We start from the raw sequence: 27420 nt of genomic DNA, 5'->3' as shown, positions 1-27420 counted from the left end.
CACCACCAGACCCTCCCATCAGGAAACCTACACAAGCCTCTTAGATAGCCTCATCCACCAGAGGGCAGACAGCAGAAGCAAGAAGAACTACAATCCTGCAGCCTGTGGATCAAAAACCGTATTCACAGAAAGATAGACAAGATGAAAAGGCAGAGGGCTATGTACTAGATGAAGGAACAAGATAAAACCCCAGAAAAACAACTAAATGAAGTGGAGATAAACAACCTTCCAGAAAAAGAATTCAGAATAATGATAGTGAAGATGATACAGGACCTTGGAAAACCAATGGAGGCAAAGATCGAGAAGATACAAGAAATGTTTAGCAAAAACCTAGAAGAATTAAAGAACAAACAAACAGAGATGAACAATACAATAACTGAAATGAAAACTATGCTAGAAGGAATCAGTAGCAGAATAACTGAGGCAGAAGAACGGATAAGTGACCTAGAAGACAGAATGGTGGAATTCACTGCTGTGGAACAGAATAAAGAAAAAAGAATGAAAAGAAATGAAGACAGCCTAAGAGACCTCTGGGACAACATTAAATGCAACAACATTCACATTACAGGGGTCCCAGAAGGAGAAGAGAGAGAGGAAGGACCCAAGAAAATATTTGAAGAGATTATAGTCGAAAAATTCCCTAACATGGGAAAGGAAATACCCACCCAAGTTTAGGAAGCGCAGCGAGTCCCATACAGGATAAACCCAAGGAGAAACACGCAGAGACACATAGTAATCAAATTGGCAAACATTAAAGACAAAGAAAAATTATTGAAAGCAGCAAGGGAAAAACAACAAATACCATACAAGGGAACTCCCATAAGGTTAACAGCTGATTTCTCAGCAGAAACTTTACAAGACAGTAGGGAGTTGCATGATATACTTAAAGTGATGAAAGGGAAGAAGCTACAACCAAGATTACTCTACCCGGCAAGGATCTCATTCAGATTTGATGGAGAAATCAAAAGCTTTACAGACAAGCAAAAGCTAAGAGAATTCAGCACCACCAAACCACCAAACCCGTTCTACAACGAATGCTAAAGGAACTTCTCTAAGTGCAAAACACAAGATAAGAAAAGGACCTACAAAAACAAACCCAAAACATTAAGAAAATGGTCATAGGAACATACATATAATTACCTTAAACGTGAATGGGTTAAATGCTCCAACCAAAAGACACAGGCTTGCTGAATGAATACAAAAACAAGACCCATATACATGCTGTCTACAGGATATCCACTTCAGACCTGCAGACACATACAGGCTGAAAGTGAGGAGATGGAAAAAGTTATTCCATGCAAGTGGAAATCAAAAGAAACCTGGAGTAGCAATACTCATATCTGATAAAATAGACTTTAAAATTAAGAATGTTACAAGAGACAAGGAAGGACACTACATAATGATGAAGGGATCAATCCAAGAAGACGATATAACAATTATAAATATATATGCACCCAACATAGAAGCACCTTGATAAATAAGGCAACTAGTAACAGCTCTAAAAGAGGAAATCGAAGGTAACACAGTAATAGTGGGGGACTTTAACACCTCACTTACACCAATGGACAGATCATCCAAAATGAAAATATATAAGGAAACAGAAGCTTTAAATGACACAATAGACCAGATAGATTTAGTTGATATTTATAGGATATTCCATCCAAAAACAGCAGGATTACACTTTCTTCTCAAGTGCGCACGGAACATTCTCCACGATAGATCACATCTTGGGTCACAAATCAAGCCTCAGTAAATTTAAGAAAATTAGAATCATATCAAGCATCTTTTCTGACCAAAATGCTATGAGATTAGAAATCAGTTACAGGGGGAAAAACGTAAAAAACACAAACACATGGAGGCTAAACAATACGTTACTAAATAACCAAAAGATCACTGAAGAAATCAAATAGGAAATCAAAAAATACCTAGAGACAAATGACAATGAAAACACGACGATCCAAAACCTATGGGATGCAGCAAAAGCAGTTCTAAGAGGGAAGTTTGTAGCTATACAAGCCTACCTCGAGAAACGAGAAAAATCTCAAATAAACAATCTAACCTTACACCTAAAGGAACTAGAGAAAGAAGAACAAACAAAACCCAAAGTTAGCAGAAGGAAAGAAATCGCAAAGATCAGAGCAGAAATAAATGAAATAGAAACAGACAACAATAGCAAAGATCAATAAAACTAAAAGCTGGTTCTTTGAGAAGATAAACAAAATTGATAAACCATTAGCCAGACTCATCAAGAAAAAGAGGGAGAGGACTCAAATCAGTAAAATTAGAAATGAAAAAGGAGAAGTTACAACGGGCACCTCAGAAATACAAAGCATCGTAAGAGACTACTACAAGCAACTCTATGCCAATAAAATGGACAACCTGGAAGAAATGGACAAATTCGTAGAAAGGTATAACCTTCCCATACTGAATCAGGAAGAAATAGAAAATATGAACAGACCAATCACAAGTAATGAAATTGAAACTGTGATTAAAAATCTTCCAACAAACAAAAGTCCAGGACCAGATGGCTTCATAGGTGAATTCTATCAAACATTTAGAGAAGAGCTAACACCCATCCTTCTCAAACTCTTCCAAAAAATTGTAGAGGAAGGAAAACTCCCAAACTCATTCTATGAGGCCACCATCACCCTGATACCAAAACCAGACAAAGATACAACAAAGAAAGAAAATTACAGACCAACATCACTGATGAATATAGATGCAAAAATCCTCAACAAAATACTAGCAAACAGAATCCAACAACACATTGAAAGGATCATACACCATGTTCAAGTGGGTTTTATCCCAGGGATGCAAGGATTCTTCAATATACCCAAATCAATCAATGTGATACATCATATTAACAAATTGAAGAATAAAAAGCATATGATCATCTCAATAGATGCAGGAAAACTTTTGACAAAATTCAACACCCATTTATGATCAAAACTCTCTAGAAAGTGGGCATAGAAGGTACCTACCTCGACATAATAAAGGCCATATATGACAAACCCACAGCAAACATCATTCTCAACGGTGAAAAATTAAAAGCATTTCCTCTAAGATCAGGAACAAACAAGAATGTCCACTCTCACCACTATTATTCAGCATAGTTGGAAGTCCTAGCCATGGCAATCAGAGAAGAAAAAGAAAAATAAGGAATCCAAATTGGAAAAGAAGAAGTAAAACTGTCACTGTTTGCAGATGACATGATACTGTACATAGAGAATCCTAAAAATGCCACCAGAAAACGACTAGAGCTAATCAGTGAATTTGGTAAAGTTGCAGTGTACAAAATTAATGCACAGAAATCTCTTGCATTCCTTTACACTAATGAAGAAAAATCTTAAAGGTAAATTAAGGAAACACTCCCATTTTCTACTGCAACAAAAAGAATAAAATACCTAGGAATAAACCTACCTAGGGAGACAAAAGACCTGTATGCAGAAAAGTATAAGACACTGATGAATGAAATTAAAGATGATACCAACAGATAAAGAGATATACCATGTTCTTGGATTGGAAGAATCAATATTGTGAAAATGACTCTACTACCCAAAGCAATCTACAGATTCAATGCAATCCCTATCAAATTACCAATGACATTTTTTACGGAACTAGAACAAAAACTCTTAAAATTTGTATGGAGACACAAAAGACCCCGAATAGTCAAAGCAATCTTGAGGGAAAAATATGGAGCTGGAGGAATCAGACTCCCTGACTTCAGACTATACTACAAAGCTACAGTAATCAAGACAGCATGGTACTGGCACAAAAACAGAAACACAGATCAATGGAACAAGATAGAAGCCCAGAATAAACCCATGCACCTATGGTCAACTAATCTATGACAAAGGAGGCAAGGATATATAATGGGGAAAAGACAGTCTCTTCAATAAGTGGTGCTGGGAAAACTGGACAGCTACATGTAAAAGAATGAAATTGGAACTCTCCCCTAACACCATACACAAAAATAAACTCAAAATGGATTCGAGACCTAAATGTAAGACCAAACACTATACAACTCTTAGAGGAAAACATAGGAAGAACACTCTTTGACATAAATCACAGCAAGATCTTCTTTGATCCACCTCCTAGAGTAATGGAAATTTAAAAAATAAGCAAATGGGACCTAATGAAACTTCAAAGCTTTTGCACAGGAAAGGAAACCATAAACAAGACAGAAAGAGAACCCTCAGAATGGCAGAAAATATTTGCAAACGAATCAACGGACAAAGGATTAATTTCCAAAATATATAAACAGCTCATGCAGCTCAATATTAAAGAAACAAGCAACCCAATCCAAAAATGGGCAGAAGACCTAAATAGACATTTTTCCAAAGAAGACATACAGATGGACAAGAAGTCCATGAAAAGCTGCTCAACATCACTAATTATTAGAGCAATGCAAATCAAAACTTCAATGAGGTATCACCTCACACCAGTTAGAATGGGCATCATAAGAAAATCTATAAACAACAAATGCTGGAGAGGGTGTGGAGAAAAGGGAACCATCTTGCACTGTTGGTAGGAATGTAAATTGATACAGCCACTATGGAGAACAGTATGGATGTTCCTTAAAAAACCAAAAATAGAATTACCATATGATCCAGCAATCCCACTACTGGGCATATTCCCAGAGAAAACTATAATTCAAAAAGACACATGCACCCCAGTGTTCATTGCAGCACTATTTGCAATAGCCAGGTCATGGAAGCAACCTAAATGCCCATCAGACGAATGGATAAAGACAGACACATGGCTAAAGAAGAAGTGTTAGATATATACAATGGAATATTACTCAGCCTTAAAAAGGAACGAAATTGGGTCATTTGTTGAGACGTGGATGGATCTAGAGACTGTTATACAGAGTGAAGTAAGTCAGAAAGAGAGAAACAAATATCGTATCTTAACACATGTATGTGGAACCTAGAGAAATGGTACAGATGAACTGGTTTTCAGGGCAGAAGTTGAGACACAGATGTAGAGAACAAATGTATGGACACCAAGGGGGTAAAGCCGTGGGAGGGTGGGGTTGGTGGTGTGATGAATTGGGCGATTGGAATTGACATGTATATACTGATGTGTATAAAATTGATGACTAATAAGAAACTATTAAAAAAATTAAATTAAATTAAAAAAATAATTCCAAATGAAAGAAATGTACCATTGGCTGTATTTACTAAATCATGATACTTTTTCAGTCCTATCTACTAATAATCAAAGGTTCTTGTTGAAATCAGCTAGTAACTGCCATCTTTCCTGATGTTAAGTAGTCGTTCGTACAAACTAATTTGGAAGTTTATAACAGTTTTGAAACCTACTAAAATTCTTTGATAGATTTAAGAGCAGATAAAAATTCATCCTCCAGTTTTTTGAAGTGTGCTGACATATGTGTTTTAATTAATTTTAATCATTTCACTAATGTATTTATTTTTGACAACAGTCAAGATTTTTTCCAAATCCTTTATACATAACATGAATTTTTTTCAAAAAGCACTTATTTTCACATTTGCTATCAAAATATAATATTTCCCTTGAAGGAAAGATTGTATTTATTTTCTAACATTTGCTAGAAAATGTAATACAGCTACCTTTCATCAACTCGGAGGGGTGAGAAAATATAGAATGTTAGAGTTTTTTAAATGTATAATTGATCTTTAAGTTTAATAAGTCTTGGTACCAGATAATAAGCAAACTGTTATGTGTAACAAAAGATTTGGGGGATATTCCAGGTCTCATTAAAATTTTTGTAAAAAATTCCATTTATGATAATATATACCATAATATACAAATATATTTAACCAGGAACCTAGAAACTGTAATATATTACAGATAAGAGAGTAATAACACTGAAGGAAAAGTAGAAAATTTTGAAGATATGTGGTTGTTGTGTCCGATGTCAAAGAGAGGTACTAAAATATATCTCTTGGTTTTGTCAATTATAAATTGAGACCTTAGCAAGAATGTGTAGTTGCATGACAGAGAGATGAGAGTGGGTTAAGGGAATGGGAGATGAAATAGAGAGGAGTCAAGATTATATTTTTAAGGCTGCTCACTGTAAAGGCTGTAATAAAATGTATGTACAACGTCAAGGAAGGTGTTTTTTGTTTTTAAGATGGAAGAAATGTAAGCATCTTTATTAAAATAAAGAGAAGGGAAAAAGCTAGAGATGGGAAATGTAGAGATACATACCACAAAATTATGGTGGGACCTTATGACAGGAGAAATCTACTTGTTCCTTGAAAGTGGAGTGAAAGAGATTAAAATGGATGTAGATGCAGTTGTTTATAAAGTGACTATAGCTAAATTAAAAGTAGGAAAGGGGGCTGAAGGAGTTTGGTAAAGGTTTGGATAGACATTGACAAGTAAAACACAGCCCTTTCCCTGTGTTTTCCTCTATTCCCTTCCTTATTCAGTAGCAGAGAAGCCTGCCCCTGAAGAAGGATGGTATGTGATTTCTAAGAGGGTTTTTTTTGTTTTTGTTTTTTAGTATCTTAACTATATTGTGAAAAGTACATGATATTTGTAAAACTATTAAAGTATTATTTAATTGAATTTTTAATAAAATAAATGCATAGTAGTGAAATTCTATAAATTTAACAGATTATTCTACATTACTCATATTTAAGAATGTTACCATAGATTTTGAAAATTAATAGGATATATAATTTCACATTATAGTAATATATGAAAAAGTTTTGATTTAGGGATATCTGTATTGAAGCAGTGTGAAATTTATTTATTTATGAACCTTTTGACTCTGGGAGTAAAATGGCAAATGAGGCCTAGTTTTATTTCTTGTATCTTTCTGTTTTTTCCAATATTATTGTTATTTTTTTTCTTTACATATAGTTTTATATGAACGAAACATCTTTCAAACTTAAAGCTTTTCAGGAGTAAGGGCTTAGTCTAATTAATGTTATTCAAGCTTGATACTTAACCACAAAGCACTTTCTGAAGATATCCTATTAAGCATATAAATAGTATTCATTGTATGTATTTAAGTAAATGTGAAGGTAAGAAAATTCATCATTTGAGAATTTTTAAAATTCAGGTAAAATGTACATACCATAAAATTTACCATTTTAACCATTTTTGAGTTTAGTGGCATTGAGTAATTCACATTTTTGTCAGTAGTTGCCATCCTCCATCTCCAGAACTTTTTTCATCTTCCTGAATTGAAACTTTATATCCATTACATAATAACTCCACATTCTTCCTTCTTCCCAGTTCTTAGCAACCACCATTCTACTTTATATCTCTATGAATTCGACTACTCTAGGTACCTCATATAAGTGAAATCATACAGTATTTATCCTTTTGTGACTGCCTTATTTCACTTAACATAAAGTTGTCAAGGTTCATCCATATTGTAGCTTGTATCAACATTCCCTTTTTACAGGAATAAAATTCTGTTTTATGTATAGACCTTTTTTTCTTAACTTTAAATCAGTTTATTGACACAGTAACACAACACACTTGCCTCCCTGACCCCCCCATCCCCCTCACCCAATCTAGATCTCTCCCACTTCCTTCTCCCTTAGAACAAGCTGTTCAGTGAAAACAGAAAAGGGCAGACCACTTCTGCATCCCCAGTCCCATGCCTAAGCCCTGTGGAGCAGGTCTCAGGCACTACTCAGAACCTGTTAGGGAGGGAGGGGGAAAGTTAGCACTAGACTCAGCTAGGCAGAGGTATCCAATCCCCAAGAACAGATTCCCCCACAGTACCCAGGCCCTGAGTTGCTATTTTATTGGGACCAATTTTGTTTATCCATTGATCCTTGTATGAACATTTGGGTTGCTTCCTCCACCTTTTGGCTAGTGTGAATAATGCTTCTATGAACATGGGTATACAAATATTTGTTTGAGTTCCAGCTTTTTATTTTTTGGATATGTACCCAGAAGGGGAATTGGGGAATTGAGTAAGAGTTTTTGTAATTGTTTACTTAGAAAATGAGAAATTATTGAATGTCGTTAATGATGTTTCTAAGCCAAAATCTTAAAAAAAGCAAGAACCCAGAAAAGTAAACAAAGCACAGCAATCTACTTTGTCTGAGGCCAAATTCCGTCAAAATTAAGTTGAGGTTTTGATAGCTTTCTGGGAAAAGAGAAAAATCAAAGCCAAATCCAGGAAAACCAAGTGAAGTTTTAATAGCTTATGGGGTTAGAAGATGATAAATCAAAGCCCATGGCTTTGCCTATAGTAGAGCGATAAAATGAAATCCTGCCTATATTTAGCTGAGATCACCTTCCTCCAGGAGCTACACCTTCACAGTAGATGTAAATAAGAAAGAAAACTGATTCCCTTTCCTGAACCCTCCTACACTGTTGGTGGGAATATAAATTGGTGCAGCCACTATGGGAAACAGTATGGAGTTTCCTTAAAAAACTAAAAATAGAGTTGCCATATAATCCAGCAATCCCACTCCTGGGCATATATCCAGAGAAAAACTCTAATCTGAAAAGATTCATGCACCCCAGCGTTCATAGCAGCACTATTTACAATACATGTAATACAAATACAAGCCAAAACATGGAAGCAACTTAAATGCCCATCGGTAGATGAATGCATATATTTACAATAACCAGGACATGGAAGCAACCTAAGTGTCCACCAACAGATGAATGGATAAAGAAGTTGTGGCATGTGTGTACAATGGAATATTACTCAGCCATAAAAAGAAATGGAATTGAGTTATTTGTGGTGAGGTGGATGGACCTAGAGTCTGTCATACAGAGTGAAGAGTGTCAGAAAGAGAAAAACAAATACCATATGCTAACACATATATATGGAATCTAAAAAAAAAAAAAAAAGGTCATGAAGAACCTAGGGGCAAGATGGGAATAAAGACACAGACCTACTAGAGAATGGACTTGAGGATATGGGGAGGGGGAAGGGTAAGCTGGGACAAAGTGAGAGAGTGGCATGGGCATATATACACTAGCAAATGAAAATAGATAACTAGTGGGAAGCAGCCACATAGCACAGGGAGATCAGCTCGGTGCTTTGTGACCACCTAGAGGGGTGGGATAGGGAGGGTGGGAGGGAGGGAAACACAAAAGGGAAGAGATATGGGGACATATGTATACGTATAGCTGATTCACTTTGTTATAAAGCAGAAGCTAACACACCATTGTAAAGCAATTATACTCCAATAGAGATGTTAAAAAAAAATAGACGAATGGATAAAGAGGATGTTGTATGTGTGTGTGTGTGTATATATATATATATATATATATATATATATACATGTACATACAGTGGAATGCTACTCAGCCATTAAAGAATGAAATAATGCTATTTATGGCAACATGGATGGACCTAGAGATTATTATACTAAATGAAGTAAGTCAGACAGAAAGACAAATACCATATGTCATCACTTTTATGTGGGATCTAAAATATGATACAAATGAACTTATTTACAAAACAGAAGCAGACTCACAAACACAGAAAACAAACTTATGGTTACCAAAGGGGAAAGGGGTGGGAAAGAGCTAAATTAGGAATTTGGGATTAGTATATACAAACTACTATATATAAAATAGATAAACAACAAGATCCTACTGTATAGCCCAGGGAACTATATTCAATATCCTATAATAAACGATAATAGAAAAGAATCTGGAAAAGAATATATATTCATATTCTTTTTCATATCCTTTGCTGTACACCAGAAACTGACACAACCTTGTAAATCAACTATACTTCAATTAAAAAAAAAACTGTTTCCCTTTTCCCATTCCTGGGGCACCATGGGGAGAGTTGCCTTGGTGCTGAGCACAACAGAAGATAAAATTAAAAAAGCAAACCTACTTTGAGATAGTGTGACCATGATGGGGACTTTGACATGGATTTTCAGTCCAAATTTGTATCAATGAGTCATCCAAGGAATGCCTAGTTTAAAATGGTTCTAGAATGGATGACACTACAATGGTTCTAGAATGGATGATGGCAGAGGCAAATGCAGATTCTCTCTAGAGGAAGGCACCTTCTTTCTTAGGCCCAGGAAATCCTCATGAATAATTTTTCAAGAGCAGTGATCAGCACACAGTCAAATATAATCAAACATGAGGACACAGGGCAAAGACAGTAAGAATAAGGAGAAAATAACAGCAAAAGCAGATCATAAAGTTTTCAGATATTCGAATTATCAAATGCTGATTATTTAAAAAACAGTGCTTATTCTGATTTTAGAAATAAAAGAGGCTTAAAAATACCTGCAGGGAAGAATCTATAAAAGTGACTAGCACATTTGAAAAAGGTCCAAAACTTCTGAAAAATGCTGAAATTGAAAACCAAGTGAGTTTGGCAGCACTGTGGACACAATTGGAGACAGAGTTCATAATGTAAAAGATAGATTAGAAGAAAAGTTCCAGAATGTAGGAAAAGAGACAAAACAATGGAAAATACAAGAGTCATTTAAAAATGTGGAGAACATGGACTTCCCTCGTGGTCCCGTGGTTAAGGCTCCATGCTTCCACTGCAGGGGGCATGGGTTCAATTCCTGGTTGGGGAACTAAGATCCCACATGCCACCAGGTGCAGCCAATAAAAACAAAATGTGGAGACTATATTGAGCAGGTCTAATATGAGACTTAATTAGCGGCCTGGAAGATGAGATAGAGACTGGAGCAGAAGCAATAGTTGAGGAGGTATTGGATGAAAAGTTACCTGATCTGATGAAAGACATCACATTCAGGAAGTCAAACACAGATTCCTGAGCAGGACAAATAAAAAGAAGTATACCCCTAGAAATAGAGAGGAAATGTGGGGGAAAAAAGCAAAAACAGAAACAAATGGAATATCTAAAAGCAACAGTCGGGGCAGAAAAGGAGGAAGACATTACCTTAATTGAAGCCAGAGTTCAGCTGACAGCTGACTTCTCAAGAGTAATAATAGGAGCCAGAGTACAGTGAAATGATATCTTCGTCGTGTTGAAAGAAAATAACTGTCTATCTAGAAATTCTATACTCAGAGAAAACATCTTTCAAATCTGGCCTTGAAACACAATTGTTTTCAGACAAAGCAAAACTGAGAGTGTGTCACCAGTAGACTCTAATTAATGATGACCATAAAGGGAGTGTTTCAGGCAGTGGAAAGTGATGATCCTTTTGAGAGATGCAAGAAGGGATGAAGAACAAATAATATGGTAATAACTATATGGTTATATGTAAACAAACAGTAGAAAATATGTCTAGTAGGGTTAAAAAAATTCCATGGCAACAACAGCATATAGGCCAGGAGGAAGGTAAATGGATTTAAATTATTCTCAGGAGGCTGGTAAAAGTACAGAAGTTCCTTGACTTACAATGGTCAGACTTACAGTTTTTCAACTTTATGATGGTGCGAAAGTGATATGTATTCAGTAGAAACTGTATGTCAAATTTTGAATTTGGATCTTTTCCTGGTCTAGTGGTATGTGGCATGATAATCTCTTGTGATGCTGGGCAGTGGCAACAAGCTGCAGCTCCCAGACAGCCACAAATCATGAGGGTAAACAGCCAATATACTTACTTTCTGCACCCATGCAACTATTCCATTTTTCACTTTCAGTATAGTATTCAATAAGTTACATGAGGTATTCAACATTTTATTATAAAATAGGCTTTGTGTTAGGTGATTTTACCTCACTGTAGGCTAATATCAGTATTCTGAGCATGTTTAAGGTAGTCTAGGCTAAGCTATGATATTTGGGATTATATGCATTTTTGACTTAAAATATTTTCAATTTACAATGGGTTTATCAGGATGTAACCCCATCATAATTTGAGAAAGATCTGTACTGATTTAACTTTTGATGTTTCTACATTAAGTATGATGGAGAGGTCCACATGTGGCAGGGGTTTCTTAGGTGCTGATAATGTTCCTTTTCTTGACCTGAGTGGTAATTATGGGACAGTGGAGGAGTAGGTGAGGTATTGCTTCATATATACAAGTTACACATACCTTCTCAAAAGATAAATGTTTTATGTACTTAACTATAGGTATCTTATATTTTACAATAAAAAAGTTAAAATAAGGTAAAAATTGTACACTTCAAAAAGGATAAATAGAAAATACAATTTTTAGTACTACGTTGTTAAAATTATAACCATAAAATACCAAAATTTTAAGGTAGAAGTAGGAATGTGATATTTAATTTGTTGAAAGTGAAACAAAGAGAATTAAATCTCACTTCAATGTTACCTTAAAAGTTACTGGTAGAGACTGATCCAGTTATTGGTTTCATTATGGTATCTAAATATTGATATTCTCTTCTAAAAATTTTGTAAAGTCTTAACCAACATTTGACAGTCATTAAGTCTACACTGTAACCCAGCTTCTACAATTCTATCATCTTAAATGGCACATGTTTTATCTACTAAAATGTAGTATATCACTCATCAGGTCATCAACTAAGAGTTTTAAGTATGTCTTGCAGTAAACATACCAGCTACTGGGAGACAGTATATAATATATATTAAAATTGTGGATATATTTCTTTCAGATCCTTAGCAGGGTACTGGTCATTGATTTACAACTATTCTTACTCTTTTAAAGAAGTACTTCAAAGTGGCCAGAGTTACGATAAGTATTTGAGGGCATATGTAGAGCCTTACAGGCCAGCTATTACTGAAGACACCTGTCACATAGGTACTAGGAGTCACTGAGGTACCACCTATTTTTCCTTCATATCTCTTGGGAAGATAAAAAGTTGCTGACTTGTTTTTGGTCTACCTAATTTGTTTGGGACTCTGTAAACCCAGGTAAACACACTGTTGGATTTTATTCTCATTACACTAAACATACCTTCTCAAAAGACCATCTTGGGCATTTAATCTCCTTCTTCCCCCCTAGAAGGTTTTAACTTTTGTTAATTCTTAATTATAGTCGGTTTTAATTTAGTGGTTTTTGGGTTACTTGAGATTTTGGAAGTATACCCTTTTTACATATACTTTTTGTTTTGACATTTTGTGACCTTGAGCAAGTCAGTTAATCTCTTTACATCTCACTTTTTTTTTATCCTAAATTTACTGGAATACAAATATTTTGTAAAGTAGTTTCTAATGCTAATATTCTTCAATTAAATGCTTATTTGTAAGGAATTCCATTTTTTCAAACAAATTAAAAATAAAAACAAAAAGGTCTCAATACAGCCTAAAATGTATATCTTTTTGTAACATCACTATTGTGCTTTGCTTTTGATGTTTTATGTTAGCTTAAATCTAGAGATTTAGTGAATAAAGCAAAATTACTATACTCAACATATCTTAGTAACTTTAAAGGATAATCTAGAAGTTATTATGGAAAGAAGTACCCAAGACAGTAGGAGAAATGATAATTCTATTCAAATGTTAAAAACTTTCATATAAGCCATTGGGAAAAATTGTTTAAATAAAATTTATTACACATTGCCTTTCTTGGATGATACTGAACTTAATTCAGTTTTTCTTTGATAACTCAAGCTCATCACTATGACCACATCCTCAGAGGCTATTGAGATTAATAATTGTTTATCTATAAAAGAATTCACTTAATAGTCAACAAATACCTACTGAGTGATGGCAGTGTGCCAGGCTTTGGATTGGATTGGGATATGATGTTGAACAAAACCAGGTGTGATCTCTGACCTTATGGTGTAGAGTCTAATTGGGTAAAAATGACATCAACCGAATAATCACACAAATAAATGTGAAATTTAAAATCCTGATCAAATGCTATGAAGAAAACTCACTGCATTGTTAAAATCGTTTTGGAATCAGATGGGTCTGAGATCAGTCCTAACTCTGCAACTTGGTAGCATTGTGATTTTAGGCAACTTTCTAAATCACAGTTGAAATGAGAATAGTTTGCTTCCTGGGTTGTTGTGAGGATCAAATGAGATGACAAGTGTGATACAATTTTGTTATTATTTTTTACTTGTTTATTATCTGTGTCTTCCTGGATGAGAATGTAAGCTCCATGAGAGTAGGAATTTTTTTGGTCTGTCTTATTAACTGCTATATTCCTAGCATCTAGATCAACGAGTCATAACATGGACACGAATAAATATTTTTGAATGAATAGAATGACTTTTAAGATTTCTTTCAGGTAATCAGCATTCAAAACAAAAATATTTTGTATTTATTTGCTTTTTCTCTCCCATAGTCAGATTGGTATTTCAGTTGTTGGTCTCATGGCTGTCTCCTGAAATTCTGCTTCCTCTCATCAAATTTAACTCTGGACTAGAAAATCAGATAACCAAAGTTAGAGTGGTAGAAGTACCTGTACTATAATAAGAGACATTCTGTAGTAAGAGAGAAGGCCTCGCTCTTAACAGTAACAGGAGTGAGCTTTCATACATGGACTTACTAAGATCTTTTTTGGTTATTTAAAAGGGTTTTGCAATTTCAGCTGTATTCTGTATATTTGGACTTACCAGCTAAGTAAACTCATAAGTGCTTCTAATAAAGCATTCTCATTCTAGCTTTATATCACATTATATCATAAGTTTGGTATATAGTTAGGTTGGAAGAAATTTAAATTTTGAATTTTTAAAGTTTGGTTACCTATTCTATGTATTAATTTTTAGTGGACCATGTAGAACTTAATGCTTGATATAATTTTTAAAAAATATTTAAGGTAATTTTTATAATATCCTAATGATCTTTTTCTTTCAATGTCTAAAGTAAATTCACTTGGGTAATTATTTTTCAGGGCAGCTGTTTTTTCCACTTTTTATTTATTGATTCCCAACCCCCATCTCTTATTTAATGGAAGTATCTCCCAGAACTCAGAATTGTTTTCTTAGCTTTATTAATCTTGGCAGCAGGGTTTAAGATGAGTCACCAGGAACTGAGCAGCTGAAAAGATTGAGTCTTCAAACAAATGAAGCATTACATTGTACCATCATAGAGACAGTTATTGGTTTTTAGATCTCATACTCTAAAATGAAGATAAAATGTTGTAAATGCATCCTTATTTACCCCATGGGGTATTATCTCTGGGAAAGTGAATTTCTACTTGAAATAATGGCTAGATTTTTGTTGTTGTTGTTTTTACTTTAATGAGTCCCAGAATATGATATGAAATTAAATTCCAATTAATCATTGTCATGCTACTTAATTCCACTAATGATAATTATCTCACGAAATGCAACGATTCTTTCTAATTGGGCATCACAATTGAAAAACTGCCGCTAAGCTGGTAAACTAATAACATATAAAGTAATTCTTTTACCCTCATAATATTTTCAATAGTCACTTCTCAGTTATGAGAAAACATTTTTAGCAGCAGATTCCAGGCTGAAGTTTTCAAAATAATTTTGGGTTTCTATGAGTGTCATTAACTATTGTATTAGCTAGATGTACAACATCAATAAGGAACTAAAACTTCTCCTGCTGTGTTTTTAAAATAATACCAGTAGGAATTATTTTCTTTTGTAAAAACTTTACTTTTCCCTTTTAACCTCTATTAATATAAGTCTGAAACTTAATATAGGAAATGTTTAAATAAATTGTGATGCAACCACTGGAAGGCATATCATATAACTATTAAAAAATTATGTGTAGGGCTTCCCTGGTGGCGCAGTGGTTGAGAGTCCACCTGCCGATGCAGGGGACACGGGTTCGTGCCCCGGTCCGGGAAGATCTCACATGCCACGGAGCGGCTAGGCCCGTGAGCCATGGCCGCCGAGCCTGCATGTCCAGAGCCTGTGCTCCGCAACAGGAGAGGCCACAACAGTGAGAGGCCCGCGTACCACAAAAAAAAAAATTATGTGTATAGAAGGGATGTAGTCATATAGGAACATACTTCCTTTGGAATGTTAGGTGGAAAAATCAGGATGCCAAAATCATTGTACAGTATGATTTCATAGGGAAAAAAAAAGATTTGAAGGATAAAATTTAAAGTTTTTATTAAAGCTATATTTGTGTTTAGATGATGAGATTTTGAAAAATATTTTAGCTTTTATTTTTTTCAACTTTTTTCTATTTGCAAATTTTCCTTTAAAATGAAAAATAATAATTAGTAAAATAGAAAGTCTCAATTTCAAACTGTATCTTATATGTCAGAAAAACAGCTCACAGATTATATTGAAGAATCTGAACTGTACTCCCAAACTATAGATTAGCTAGAAATGTTTGGCAAATTTTATGTCACAGTACTCAGAACAATATAGCTATCATATTGGCTTCCTAGTCCCTTTGCCTTTATACTTTGTAATTTCAAGTCCCACTTGAAATTAAGAGCCAGAGATAAGAATAGCAAATAACACTGCAATAGTCGGTCTCTTTTTCTCTCAACCTTTATTATGAAAAGCTTTAACATATAGAAAGCATAGCAAAGTGAATCAACTTATTCCCAGCTTTAACAGTTGTCAAGATTTTGCTACTCATTTCAGCTATTTCCCTTCCTGACACATTTTTTCCCTATGCTTTTAAAAAATAAATTCTATTGGTTGTTATTTTAACTGTAAATACTTCTGTATATTTCTCTGATAAGCTTTTTTTCAACATACCCACCATGTTGTTATCATCTGCTTTTTTTTATTATTCTTATATTAGTCATAATTTATCACTATCATGAAATTCTCTATATTCATATTTTCCCAGTTGTCTCATAAAAATCATCTTTTTATGATTTTGTTAGAATAATTTGTTATTCTAACAAATTTGTTTGTTAGGATAATTTGTTAGAATCAGGACCCAAACAAAATCCATATTACATTTGGTTGTTATGTTACATTTTAAAATGTAAATATTAGAAATTCCTAATGCCAAAAAAAAAAGACTGCAATTTTGGATGACATTTTAGTTTTCTTCTTATAAAATTATATAAGTTCATTGTATGAAAAGTTAAAAATTCATAAAATACTAAGAAGAAAGTGGAAATCACTTACATTGCTCAGAATATATTTCCTTCCTATCATTTTTTACATTATTTTCATAGTTGAGATCTATTGGAAGCCGTTTTATATCTTATTTCAAAGTATATCTGAAGCTTTCTATACTTAAAATCTTTTTTTCCATTTTAATGGCTGCATTAAGATGTACCTTAATTTTTTAGAACAGGTAAGTACCTTAATTTTTTTTAGGGGCCATATCTAATTTAGAATGCCATTTTACAGTGTACTCCAACACATTTTCTTGTTGCTATGGTTGAAGAGACTCGTATTTTTGAGTAAGGGGTCTAATTTTCCTAATTAATTCCTAGAGTAGGTGAAATGGGCTGGTCGATGCACTGTTTTCTCTATATGTAGCAGATAATGCCTGGATCTTGGTCCATTGGCCGTTTGAGAGAGATGTTTGTTTTGCCATGTGGAGGACAAGTAATGCCCCTAGTGGGCCATTTTAGTAAGTTTATATAAAGTCCAATTTTATAGAATTTCTTTAAAATATCATTGAATATATCTGAGTATATGATGCATTAATTTCTCCAAACATTATCAAGGGAAAGAAAGGTATTAAATTCAACTATTGGCAGGACTTTGGGCATCAGGGAAAGTTTGGAAAAGGTTGCACCTACCTTAGCTGCTATAGGTTGAAGTCATCAAAGAACTCCAAAAGATCAAAGTAGACTTGAAATAGACATAAGTTATGCAAAAATAGTGATTCTTAGGTGTGTACTTTTATGAATATATCCATTTCGTAGGGGTGTTATAACAAATCACCACTAAGTGTGTGGCTTGGTATAACAGATATTTATTCTTTCACAATTCTGGAGGCTAGATGTTTTTAAAATCAAGGTGTCAGGCAGGGCCATGCTCTCTCTGAAGGTTTCTGGGAAGAATCCATCCTTGCCTTTTCCTGGCTTCTGGCAGTTCCTGGCAGTCCTTGGCATTTTTGGCTTCTCTCCTCTGTCTTCACATGGCATTATTCCCTGGGTGGATCTCTTCCTTAATTCTGTGTCTCTTCTTATAAGGACATCAGTGATTGGATATAGGACCTACCCTAATCCAGTATGACCTCATTTTACCTAATTACATCTGCAAAGACTGTATTTCCAAGTAAGGTCACAATCTGAGGTTCCTGGTGGATGTAAATATTGTGAGGACACTGTTCAGCCCAGTATAGCAGGTGTGGGTATTTGTGTATATGAGTAGATTGGGAACTGGGGGGCTATCGTAAGTTCTTAGATAATACACATTATAATTCTCTTCTCCATTGTTGATTTCTGCTTTTTCTTCAGTGTATTTAGTATAAGAATACATGAATGTGGGGGAAATGTTGAAAACAGTACTAAAACAGTAATTTAAAATTCTGTGTTGAATAATTGCTGCTGTTCCTTGAGATTAAAAGATAAAAACAATTTCATGAAGTCTTGTCTATTTATGGTTTTAGAATCCTAAATTTATAACCAGGACCCAAAGTTTCTTATTTACTAAAAGCATTTGAGCAGAGCGTTATAATGATTATTTCAGTCCTTCTAAGAAAATAATTTGGCTTAGGCCAAAGGTTATGAAATACTTGAATAATTTACTAAAAATTCTAGACTATCTTTCACTGAGTTTATTAAAAAATAGGTTGAAATTAGACTGTTCTTCCATATCCATCCACCATTATCACCACCCCCAAGATGACACCAAGAAGTTAGCTAATATATGTCCCCATAAACCCATATCTTTAGATTGTTTTATTAATTTTGATGCAAGTACATAATGTTTGCAGGAATTGATTTTTGTAGGGATTTATAATAAAATATCAGTTAAAAGATTAATTGCCTCACTTCTGGGCCTTTGGTTTCTGTAGTAATCAGTATAGTAAAATTTTTATTTAAAAAATTCACTTGAAGTTTTCCATTTATACTCTGTAAAAGCAAATTGAATGCCTATTGTTATCCATAAATATCTTAACTGCTAAGATTTTCTAAGATTGTAATAGAAAACCAATTATATCAGAAAGTCATTAAGTAACTTAGAGAAATTTAACAATGTTAATAAAACATGAATTTATGACTTTTGGCTTATTTTCTTAGATAAAGCACTCGGTCATTTTGCACTTTTTAAATTAGAAGAAAAATTTTAAACTTTATCCATGCCTTCTCTTTTACAAATCAAAACATCTTATAGCTCTCATCTGCTTATTATTCTTATAAATTTATAATGGGCATATATGATTATGAGATAAAATAAGGTACATCATATCTTACTATCAGAAACTAACTTTTTAAACCAAAGTTAGAGATTTAGAATGGAACTCAAGGCAGTGTAAATATGTAACTTATTTTTCTAAAAGGACTCTTGTAGCCTTCTGTTTAGAGCTTCTTTTGGGTCTTAAACTAGAATGTTCCATGTTTACTCATTCACTAAACTAATTATTTAGGTGTAGTATGTGGTGTTATACATGCACTGTGCAAAGCACTGAGCTGGAGTGGGTAAATCTGCAAATATATATGTTTATATTTCTCCGTTCATTCAATAAATATTGAGTATTTGCTGTATGCAAGGTACAATATCAGGAACTTCTTGATATAAAGTTAAACAAAACAGACACAGTCTTTGTAATACTTACAGTCTTAGATAAGGAGAAAGACATTAATCAGATAATAATACAAATAAATGTAAACTTATCGCCATGAAAAAATACTATGAAGAAAAGGTGAATGGTACTATCAGAGCTCATAAGGGAATTTGACTTAGTCTTTGGAGGGGCTATGCAAGGGCTCAAAGACACCTGAGGAAATGACTTTTGAACTGAGAGCCAGATGATTATTGGAAATTATGTAAGTGAAGGAGGATGTGAGAAAATTCCAGGAAGCAGAAATTATATATAATAGTGAGTAGTGAGTGCGAGTTATTTGAAATGAAAGGAGGCAGTGCAGCTGGAACACAGGGAACCAGATGGAGTGTGATGCAAGATGCAGCAGGAGAGCCAGCGGCAGGGGCCAGACCAATTTACCTATACTGGTCTGGCCAGTAGTACATACTCAATTTTATTTATATGTAGTCACCAAATTCTATATTTTATTTTGGTTTCACCAACATAAGCCATTCAGGTACCTTTATTTCTTGTTTCTTATTACTATGTAAAGTTCTTGAATTACTTGCTTTATCTACAAGATAATAGAATATCTTATAGCAGCTGTAAATATTCAAAACCAATGATACTGCTATAGAAAAACCATATCTTATGTTTACCATTAAACACTGATTCTACCTGAACAAAATAGCACATTTAGAATTCATATGTTGATTAGCAATAACATGTACAGCAGTTTCACTTGTTGATCTTAGAATGCTAAGTTGACTAGCTTTCGTCTTATATAAATAAGGTTGAAACTGGTATATTATAGTGCCCAAAAAGCCGAATATTTTATATATAATATACTGGTATACATGAATTTAAATTTATGTGGTGACAGGCATTAACTTCCTCCTGATGTTTTGATGTTTTAAAATATTTAAATAAATGTTTAAAAATTAATATGAAGAATGATTATAAAATTATGCTTATTTCATGTGTAGTTTGTGTGATCTGTTTTAATATTTTATAGTTTGTGGCTTCTGTGTCATCAGAAGTTTGAAAAGATTCTTAAAATGTAGTCGGATTGCATCTTTGTTTCAAAATTCACTGAAACGATATGTAATGCTTATGTAAGAGCAGCTAATGATGTAGTGATGAGATTTTAGCCTTTTAAAAACCTGTAATCCTGTATAATTTCACCCTTATTCAAAAAGAATTTGATGTAAGTAGTTTCAACACTGTAATATTCATGAATTATTGATTTACAGTGAACGTTTACATTGTACTAGTGAACTCATGTAAGCATTTCTAACCTGTGGGATATTTGTTTTGCAGGAGAAAATAGAAATTCTGTATTCACAACTTGAAATGCAATTTCCCATTAATATTAATTCTTTCATCGATTGTTACCACAAAATTGGCTAAAATTAATACTCTTCTGTCATAATAGATCAAGGTGATTTACATTTAGTTTTCTTTGTCTTTTTTGTTTGTTTTGTTTTATTCCCTCCACTCCCATTTATTTCATGGCATATCAGTGCTTCAGAGAATTTAGATGAGCTCTCTTCCTCCAGTAGCTGGTTACTTAACCAGAAGCACAGTAAGAAAAGGAGAAAAGACAGGACAAGATTGAAATCTCCATCCTTGACTATCATGAGTACAGCAGCTCGAACAAGGCCACTTCAGAGTTTCCACAAACGAAAACTCTACAGATTGAGCCCTACTTTTTATTGGACTCCGCAGGTAAGGTCGCCTTTGGCAAAACATGAACAAAGATTTTATTGTCAATATATTTCACAAGTTAGAGGATATGAACTGTACACAGTTGTTTAGAATAAGTGGGATTTAATAATTTTTAAACATAGCAGTGTATTCTGAAACTTCTCACATTTCCATTTTTTTAAATCACTATTATGCTTAAACAAGTTTGAAAGAAATGTACATATCAAGTTGATTTTAAAATTTTACTAGTAAGGGTAACAAGGAAAACACAAGTGTATTATATATTTGCCTTTTGCTTAGTGAAGAAAAAAGTAACAATCTGCAGGGTTTTCAGTTATTTTGGAGGAAATGACATTGCTCTCCCTTTTATGTTTGGTATTTGTTAAACCTGGTGAGCACTCCTTTTTCATATAAGCAATGAAGTTTTAGATGACCATGCTTACCCTTTTTGCAAATAAAATATGCTTCATTAAAAGCGTCCATTTTGAAAAGCATATTTTTCATTTGTTAGCAACATGTTAGATATGCATCTTTCAGTGCATATCTAAATAAGCTGTGACGGAGGGCAAAATTATCTCTAGTTCTCATGGTATAATGTGCTTTTTTTCTCTTATATTTTTTATATGCCAATATGAAATATTTATTGTGGGAATGAATAATAATGGTGATGATTTGGGAAAATCTGGGAAATGTTTGATCAAGTTTATTTATTTATGCCTTATTTTACTATATATATATATTAGCATCTTTATTGGAGTATAATTGCTTTACAATGTTGTGTTAGTATCTGCTTTATAACAAAGTGAATCAGTTATACATATACATATGTTCCCATATCTCTTCCCTCTTGCATCTCCCTCCCTCCCACCCTCCCTATCCCACCCCTCTAGGTGGTCACAAACCACCTAGCTGATCTCCCTGTGCTATGCAGCTACTTCCCACTAGCTATCTATTTTAAATAATATGTCAAAGGAAAGAAATTATCCTTGATTTAATATTGTTTTTGATTATTACTACATTAACTATTTTTAAATATATTTCTATAAAAAATCAAGATGCTTTGTTTCATTAGGAACCAATTTCAAATTTGGTTTTATAGGATCCTTTTATAAATAGGAACATGAATTCTGACAAATTAATTTTTATTAATAGATTGATTTTTGCCATTTAGTAGTTCAGGTATTAGTAGTATGCTTTCCCAACTTGAAATTTTTAAGAAAGTTTTATTTCAGAATTTAAAGAAATTTTACATATTTAATAAACCTAATAGGAAAATATTTTATTTAAAGTTTTTATATATGAAATTATATTTTATTTAATAATTTTTATTTAAAGTTACTACAAGCAATAGAGAAATAATATATTTGAAAATGATTTCATAATTTCATAGTTATAAATAGAATTGTCTATCAAAAATATCTCACATTTGAATATGCCTTAATATTCTGACTGGAAGGAATCTATCTGAATAATTTAGGGGATTTGCTCAATATTACTAAAGTACTGCATATGCCTTGATAATATAAAGATTGGCCTGGAAAAGTGTGAACAAATTTAAAACTTCCAGCAAACAAAGGAAGAAACACGTCTAACATTGTTACTAGTAGACCATATAATTTACCATATTCCAGTCATAATGCTAAGCATTTTCAGTACATTATTTTATTTAGTCCTCAAACATAAAGCTATGAGGCATTATCAATCCCACCTTTAGATGCAGAAATTGAAGTTTAGGGAGATTAAGTAACTTTCCCGAGGTCATACAGCTAGTAAACAATAAGTCTGATTCCGAAGCCATGTTCTTATCCATTAGTACATTGATAACAACAAAAATAAACCAAATCTTTTTTTAATCAATATTTTCTATTGAAGTTGATCTACAGTATTGTGTTAATTTCTGCTGTACAGTGAAGTTATTCAGATATATATATATATACACATTCTTTTTTTAATATTCTTTTCCATTATGGTTGTCATAGGATATTAAATATAGTTCTCTGTGCTATATACTAGGACCTTGTTGTTTATCCGTTCTCTGTATAAAAGCTTACATCTGCTAACCCCAACCTCCCACTCCATCCCTGCCCCAACCCCCTCCCCCTTGGCAACCACCAGTCTGTTCTCTATGTCCATGATTCCATTTCTGTTTTCATGGATAGGTTCATCTGTGTCATATTTTAGATTCCACATATAAGTGATATCACATGGTATTTGTCTTTCTCTTTCTGACTTACTTCACTTAGTATGATTATCTCTAGTTGCATCCATGTTGCTGCAAATGGCATTATTTCATTCTTTTTTATGTATGAGTAGTATTCCATTGTATATATGTACCACATCTTCTTTATCCATTCATCTGTTGACAGATATTTAGGCTGTTTCCGTGTCTTGGCTATTGTGAATAGCGCTGCTGTGAACACAAGGGTGCATGTGTCTTTTTGAATTATAGTTTTGTCTGGATATATGCCCATGAGTGGGATTGCTGGATCATATGGTAATTCTATTTTTAGTTTTCTGAGGAATCTCCATACTGTTTTCCACAGTGGCTAAACCAAATCTTTTATGTGCTTGAAATCAGTAAAGACTGTATATTTGGGAATTGGGGAAGGAGCTTTATCTGGTTAGAGGCATTTAGAAATGCACCATAAAAGATGGGTTTGGAAAGATAAACAGAATATTGAAAGGGTTTAGGGGAGATTAAGAAAAGCACTTTAGTAATTGTAACAGAGGTGGGAAAAAATGATGGAGAACAGCAAATGACCCCACCCCCAACTTATCCCCCAAATTTCCAGGGTAATAGTTATTTACCTTTCTAAATTTAATAAATGTCATTTCTCTCAGGAAGCCTTCCTTGATATTCCCACTATGGGGTATATAATGATGTAGCACCCTGTGTTATAATAATAATCCATTATTTTATAATAATGTTCCATTTATTTTTCTGTCTTCTCATTACATTGTAAGTTTTTTGAGAACAGGAACTGTGTATTTCTGAACCTACAGGGTCTTGAACAGTAACTGTCCAATAGTATATGCTCAATAAATAATTAATATGTGAAAGAATTATTGTAGTGGAATGTAGAAAGATATTTAAAAGGCAATGGAGAGTGAGAATTTGTGTGTGTGTGTGTGTGTGTGTGTGTGTTTCCTTGATTTGCTTTGTGAAAGGGTCTAGAACAGTAATGTCTAATAGAACTTTCTGTAATGACGAAAATGCTCTATAAATATCTGTGCTGTCCAATATGGTAGCTACTAAATACATGTAACTATTGACCACGTGAAATGTGACTAGTGCAGCTGAGGAACTAAATTTTTATTTTTATTAATATTGATTTAAATGGCCACATTTGGATAATGGCTACCAAATTGGATATGACAAGACTAGACTCAAACTTACCATGATAGCAGTGAGAACATGTGGCACTCATTCTGTTTTCTAATACTATTCCTTACTGAAAGGAAATATAGATCTTTGGAGAAGTGTCTGATCTCCAGGGTTGGGGAAGAGGGGCTATAAAATGGGCCTGGGACATCTTATTGTTACCAGAAGGCAAGGAAGTGTTTAAAAAAAATGATGGGGGCATGTCAAAAAAAAAAAACAAAAAACCCAAGAGCTTGTTTGGAGAGGCTTCCACTGGCCAAATCTGGGGCTCTTTGATCATTGAAATAGCTAAGGACAGTAATTAACCCAGTGAAAATATAGGTAGCCATGAGTGTATCCTGATGAGAGAGAGAGAGAGAGAGAGAGAGAGAGAGAGAGAGAGAGAGAGAGAAAGAGAGAGAGATTAAAAGGGGAAAGGGAAGACTTTTGCATAGAGTAGGACACTGATTAATAAATGTGGAGTGAGCAGTCAAATTAGAGAATCATTGCAATAATCATAGTAAAGATTGACTGGGTAAGAAGCATCAATGCATGAAAAGTCTGGGGTCAGGATTGGGGAAAAGTTTGATGAGGAGCAGGATATTGATATTGTCTTAACTATATGGTACAGAACCAGACAATAACCTTGCCTGAGTGATCAAAACTAACGTAGCCTATGTCTGTTCAGAGAAGGGAACAGCCGAGAACAGTGACCTCCAGGTCCCAGGGTCCCTGTGGCACAGGCCATGCTGTGCAGGGGCTGGAGGATAGGCCCTAGTTGTGTGGGTTTGCCCCGGACTCAGCAGGAGGTAGGAGAGGTGAGCGCCAAACAGGCTGGGCTGGAGCAGCGGAAGGACAGGGGAGGAGCCAGCACTCCTGAGACCCACCAAGGCCTTGAATGACACTGATGTGAGAAACACAGCAACCAAAGACAGTCTGTGGACTTGGTTTGGGTCTTGATTTGAACAAGAACCCTGAAAAGACATTTTTGAGATCATTGGGAAAAATTGACCACAGCTGATGATTAGATAATGTTCAGGAATAATTGATAATTTTGATGGTGTGATAATGATATTGTGGTTATGTGAGGAAAAGGCCTTATTTTTAAGAGATGCATTCAGTAGTGAAATGGGTAACAGGACAATGTTAAGAATTTGCTTGAAAATATCAGAGCAAAGCAATGAAGTGAAGGAAAGAAAGGGAGAAGAGGATGGATGAAGTGAGAGCAGTAAAAGGTTAATTTGGAGAGGTAGGTACATAAGGGATCACTATATTATTCTCCCTGCTTTTGCGTATGTTTAAAAACTTGAACAGTAAAAATAAAAAAAACTAATGTAGCCTATTAGAAGGATACAATATCACTATGTAGTATTCTGACCAGACATACATAACCTGAATTTAACCATGAGGAGACATCAGACAAAGCCAAAATCAGAAACATGCTATTAAGAAATGAAAACTGGCCTGTATACTTAAAAAAAAAAAAAAAAAAAGCCAATGTAATAAAAGCCAAGAAAGCCTGAGGAACTGCTTCAGATTGAAAGATAGACTAAGATATATGACAACTGAATGAATATATGATCCAGATCACAGTTCTTTTGGAGGGAAAATATGGGGACAATTGACAAAACTGTACTATTGATGCTAGATTGTATTAAAATATTGTGTCAATGTTGAATTTCCTGAATGTGATATTTTGCAGTTATGTAAGAAAATATACTTATTCTAGGAAATACACATTGAAATATTAAGGGATAAAATGGCTAAGGCATCCATTTTATGTAATAAACTAACTCCTATGCATCTAGAATGGTACTAGCTATGTAACATCCTTGGCAGAATTTAGAAAATAATTATTTAAATAATTTTCTATAGTGTTTAACTCTCTAGGGTACTGGTTGAGAGCAGCTTATATAAGGGCAATGGAGAGAGGTGGCAGTCTTCCGCTACTAGGTAGCATATAGTATATATAGTTGGCCGATCAATATTCTCACTGCAATAACTACATGTATAAGTTACCAAAAAAAATCATCATACTATTAAAGACATTAGGGGGATTCTGGTTTCAGCTCCAACATGTAAAGAGCTTGGAAGTTGTCACAACTGTCCTTACAGCGAGAAAAAGGTGAACAAACTGAAAATCAGTGCCTTTTCATGAACCCATCAGATAATTGAGGTTGCAGAGCAAACCGCCAACCCGAAATATGGAGAGACAGGCAAATCCAAAGAGTTACAGCCAAGATCTGCTTACCTGGAGCAGAAACTATAGCAATCATAAACTAACTGGTAGGAGCACTTAAATGGTAATTTTGTTGAATTGCTTGAGGCTGAGTGTGGACTAGTCTGAGAGTGAAAAACTCCTGGGGACTACAGCCTAAGGGAACCCCACACCTCACACTTCCATGGACTTTACCTTTAGGCACCCAACTAAGTTCTCCGAATGAAGAGCCAAAAAGGATCCCTAGTGGCTCTGGAATGGAAGGGAAGGGTAACATTTATGAAATAAGCCTAGAGCATTATCTATTATAAGGTTTACTCTTCAGGGAAAAAAAACTTTACCAGAGCCTTATTCTATCTGAGAGAAGAGCATTTCTCCCACTCCTGCCCTCTGTAGCCTTTCTGTCTCACCTAAGAGAGAATGGGGGTGGAAAATAAGAAACACTTGTTAAAGTCACAGACCAGGGACACAGACCCACCAAAAGACTGAGATTTAATTGTAAGATTATAGTAAGTTATGCTACTATAGTAGATATGCTTTCTCTCCCCCATTCTTTACCATAACACCAACAGAACCCCAGTATAGTAACAGTGGGTTACAGCTGCAAAATATATAGTCCCTCTGAGGAGAACTATTTAACAGGGGAGACAAAAACAAGGACACTGGAGGAGTTCGAGGCCTCTGGCACCTAC

At 34.3% G+C, this 27420-nt stretch overlaps 1 protein-coding gene across 11 annotated transcripts in view; it reads left to right on the top strand.

Annotated features, from left to right (window-relative positions):
- KANSL1L (KAT8 regulatory NSL complex subunit 1 like) overlaps window positions 1-27420 on the top strand; it is a 146771-nt gene that overhangs the window by 70869 nt on the left and 48482 nt on the right. For 9 of the 11 annotated variants that reach the window (XM_004262935.4, XM_049712103.1, XM_033428296.2 and 6 more), the window contains one exon: window positions 20966-21170. In XM_004262935.4, the coding sequence (XP_004262983.1) occupies window positions 20966-21170 (205 nt within the window). The remainder of the gene's footprint in view (window positions 1-20965; window positions 21171-27420) is intronic. The other 2 variants (XM_033428336.2, XM_033428329.2) reach the window with 2 other exon arrangements.

Source organism: Orcinus orca, chromosome 7, assembly GCF_937001465.1.
Source record: "Orcinus orca chromosome 7, mOrcOrc1.1, whole genome shotgun sequence".
Taxonomy (NCBI): domain Eukaryota; kingdom Metazoa; phylum Chordata; class Mammalia; order Artiodactyla; family Delphinidae; genus Orcinus; species Orcinus orca.
This window is presented reverse-complemented; position numbering and strand designations above follow the sequence as displayed.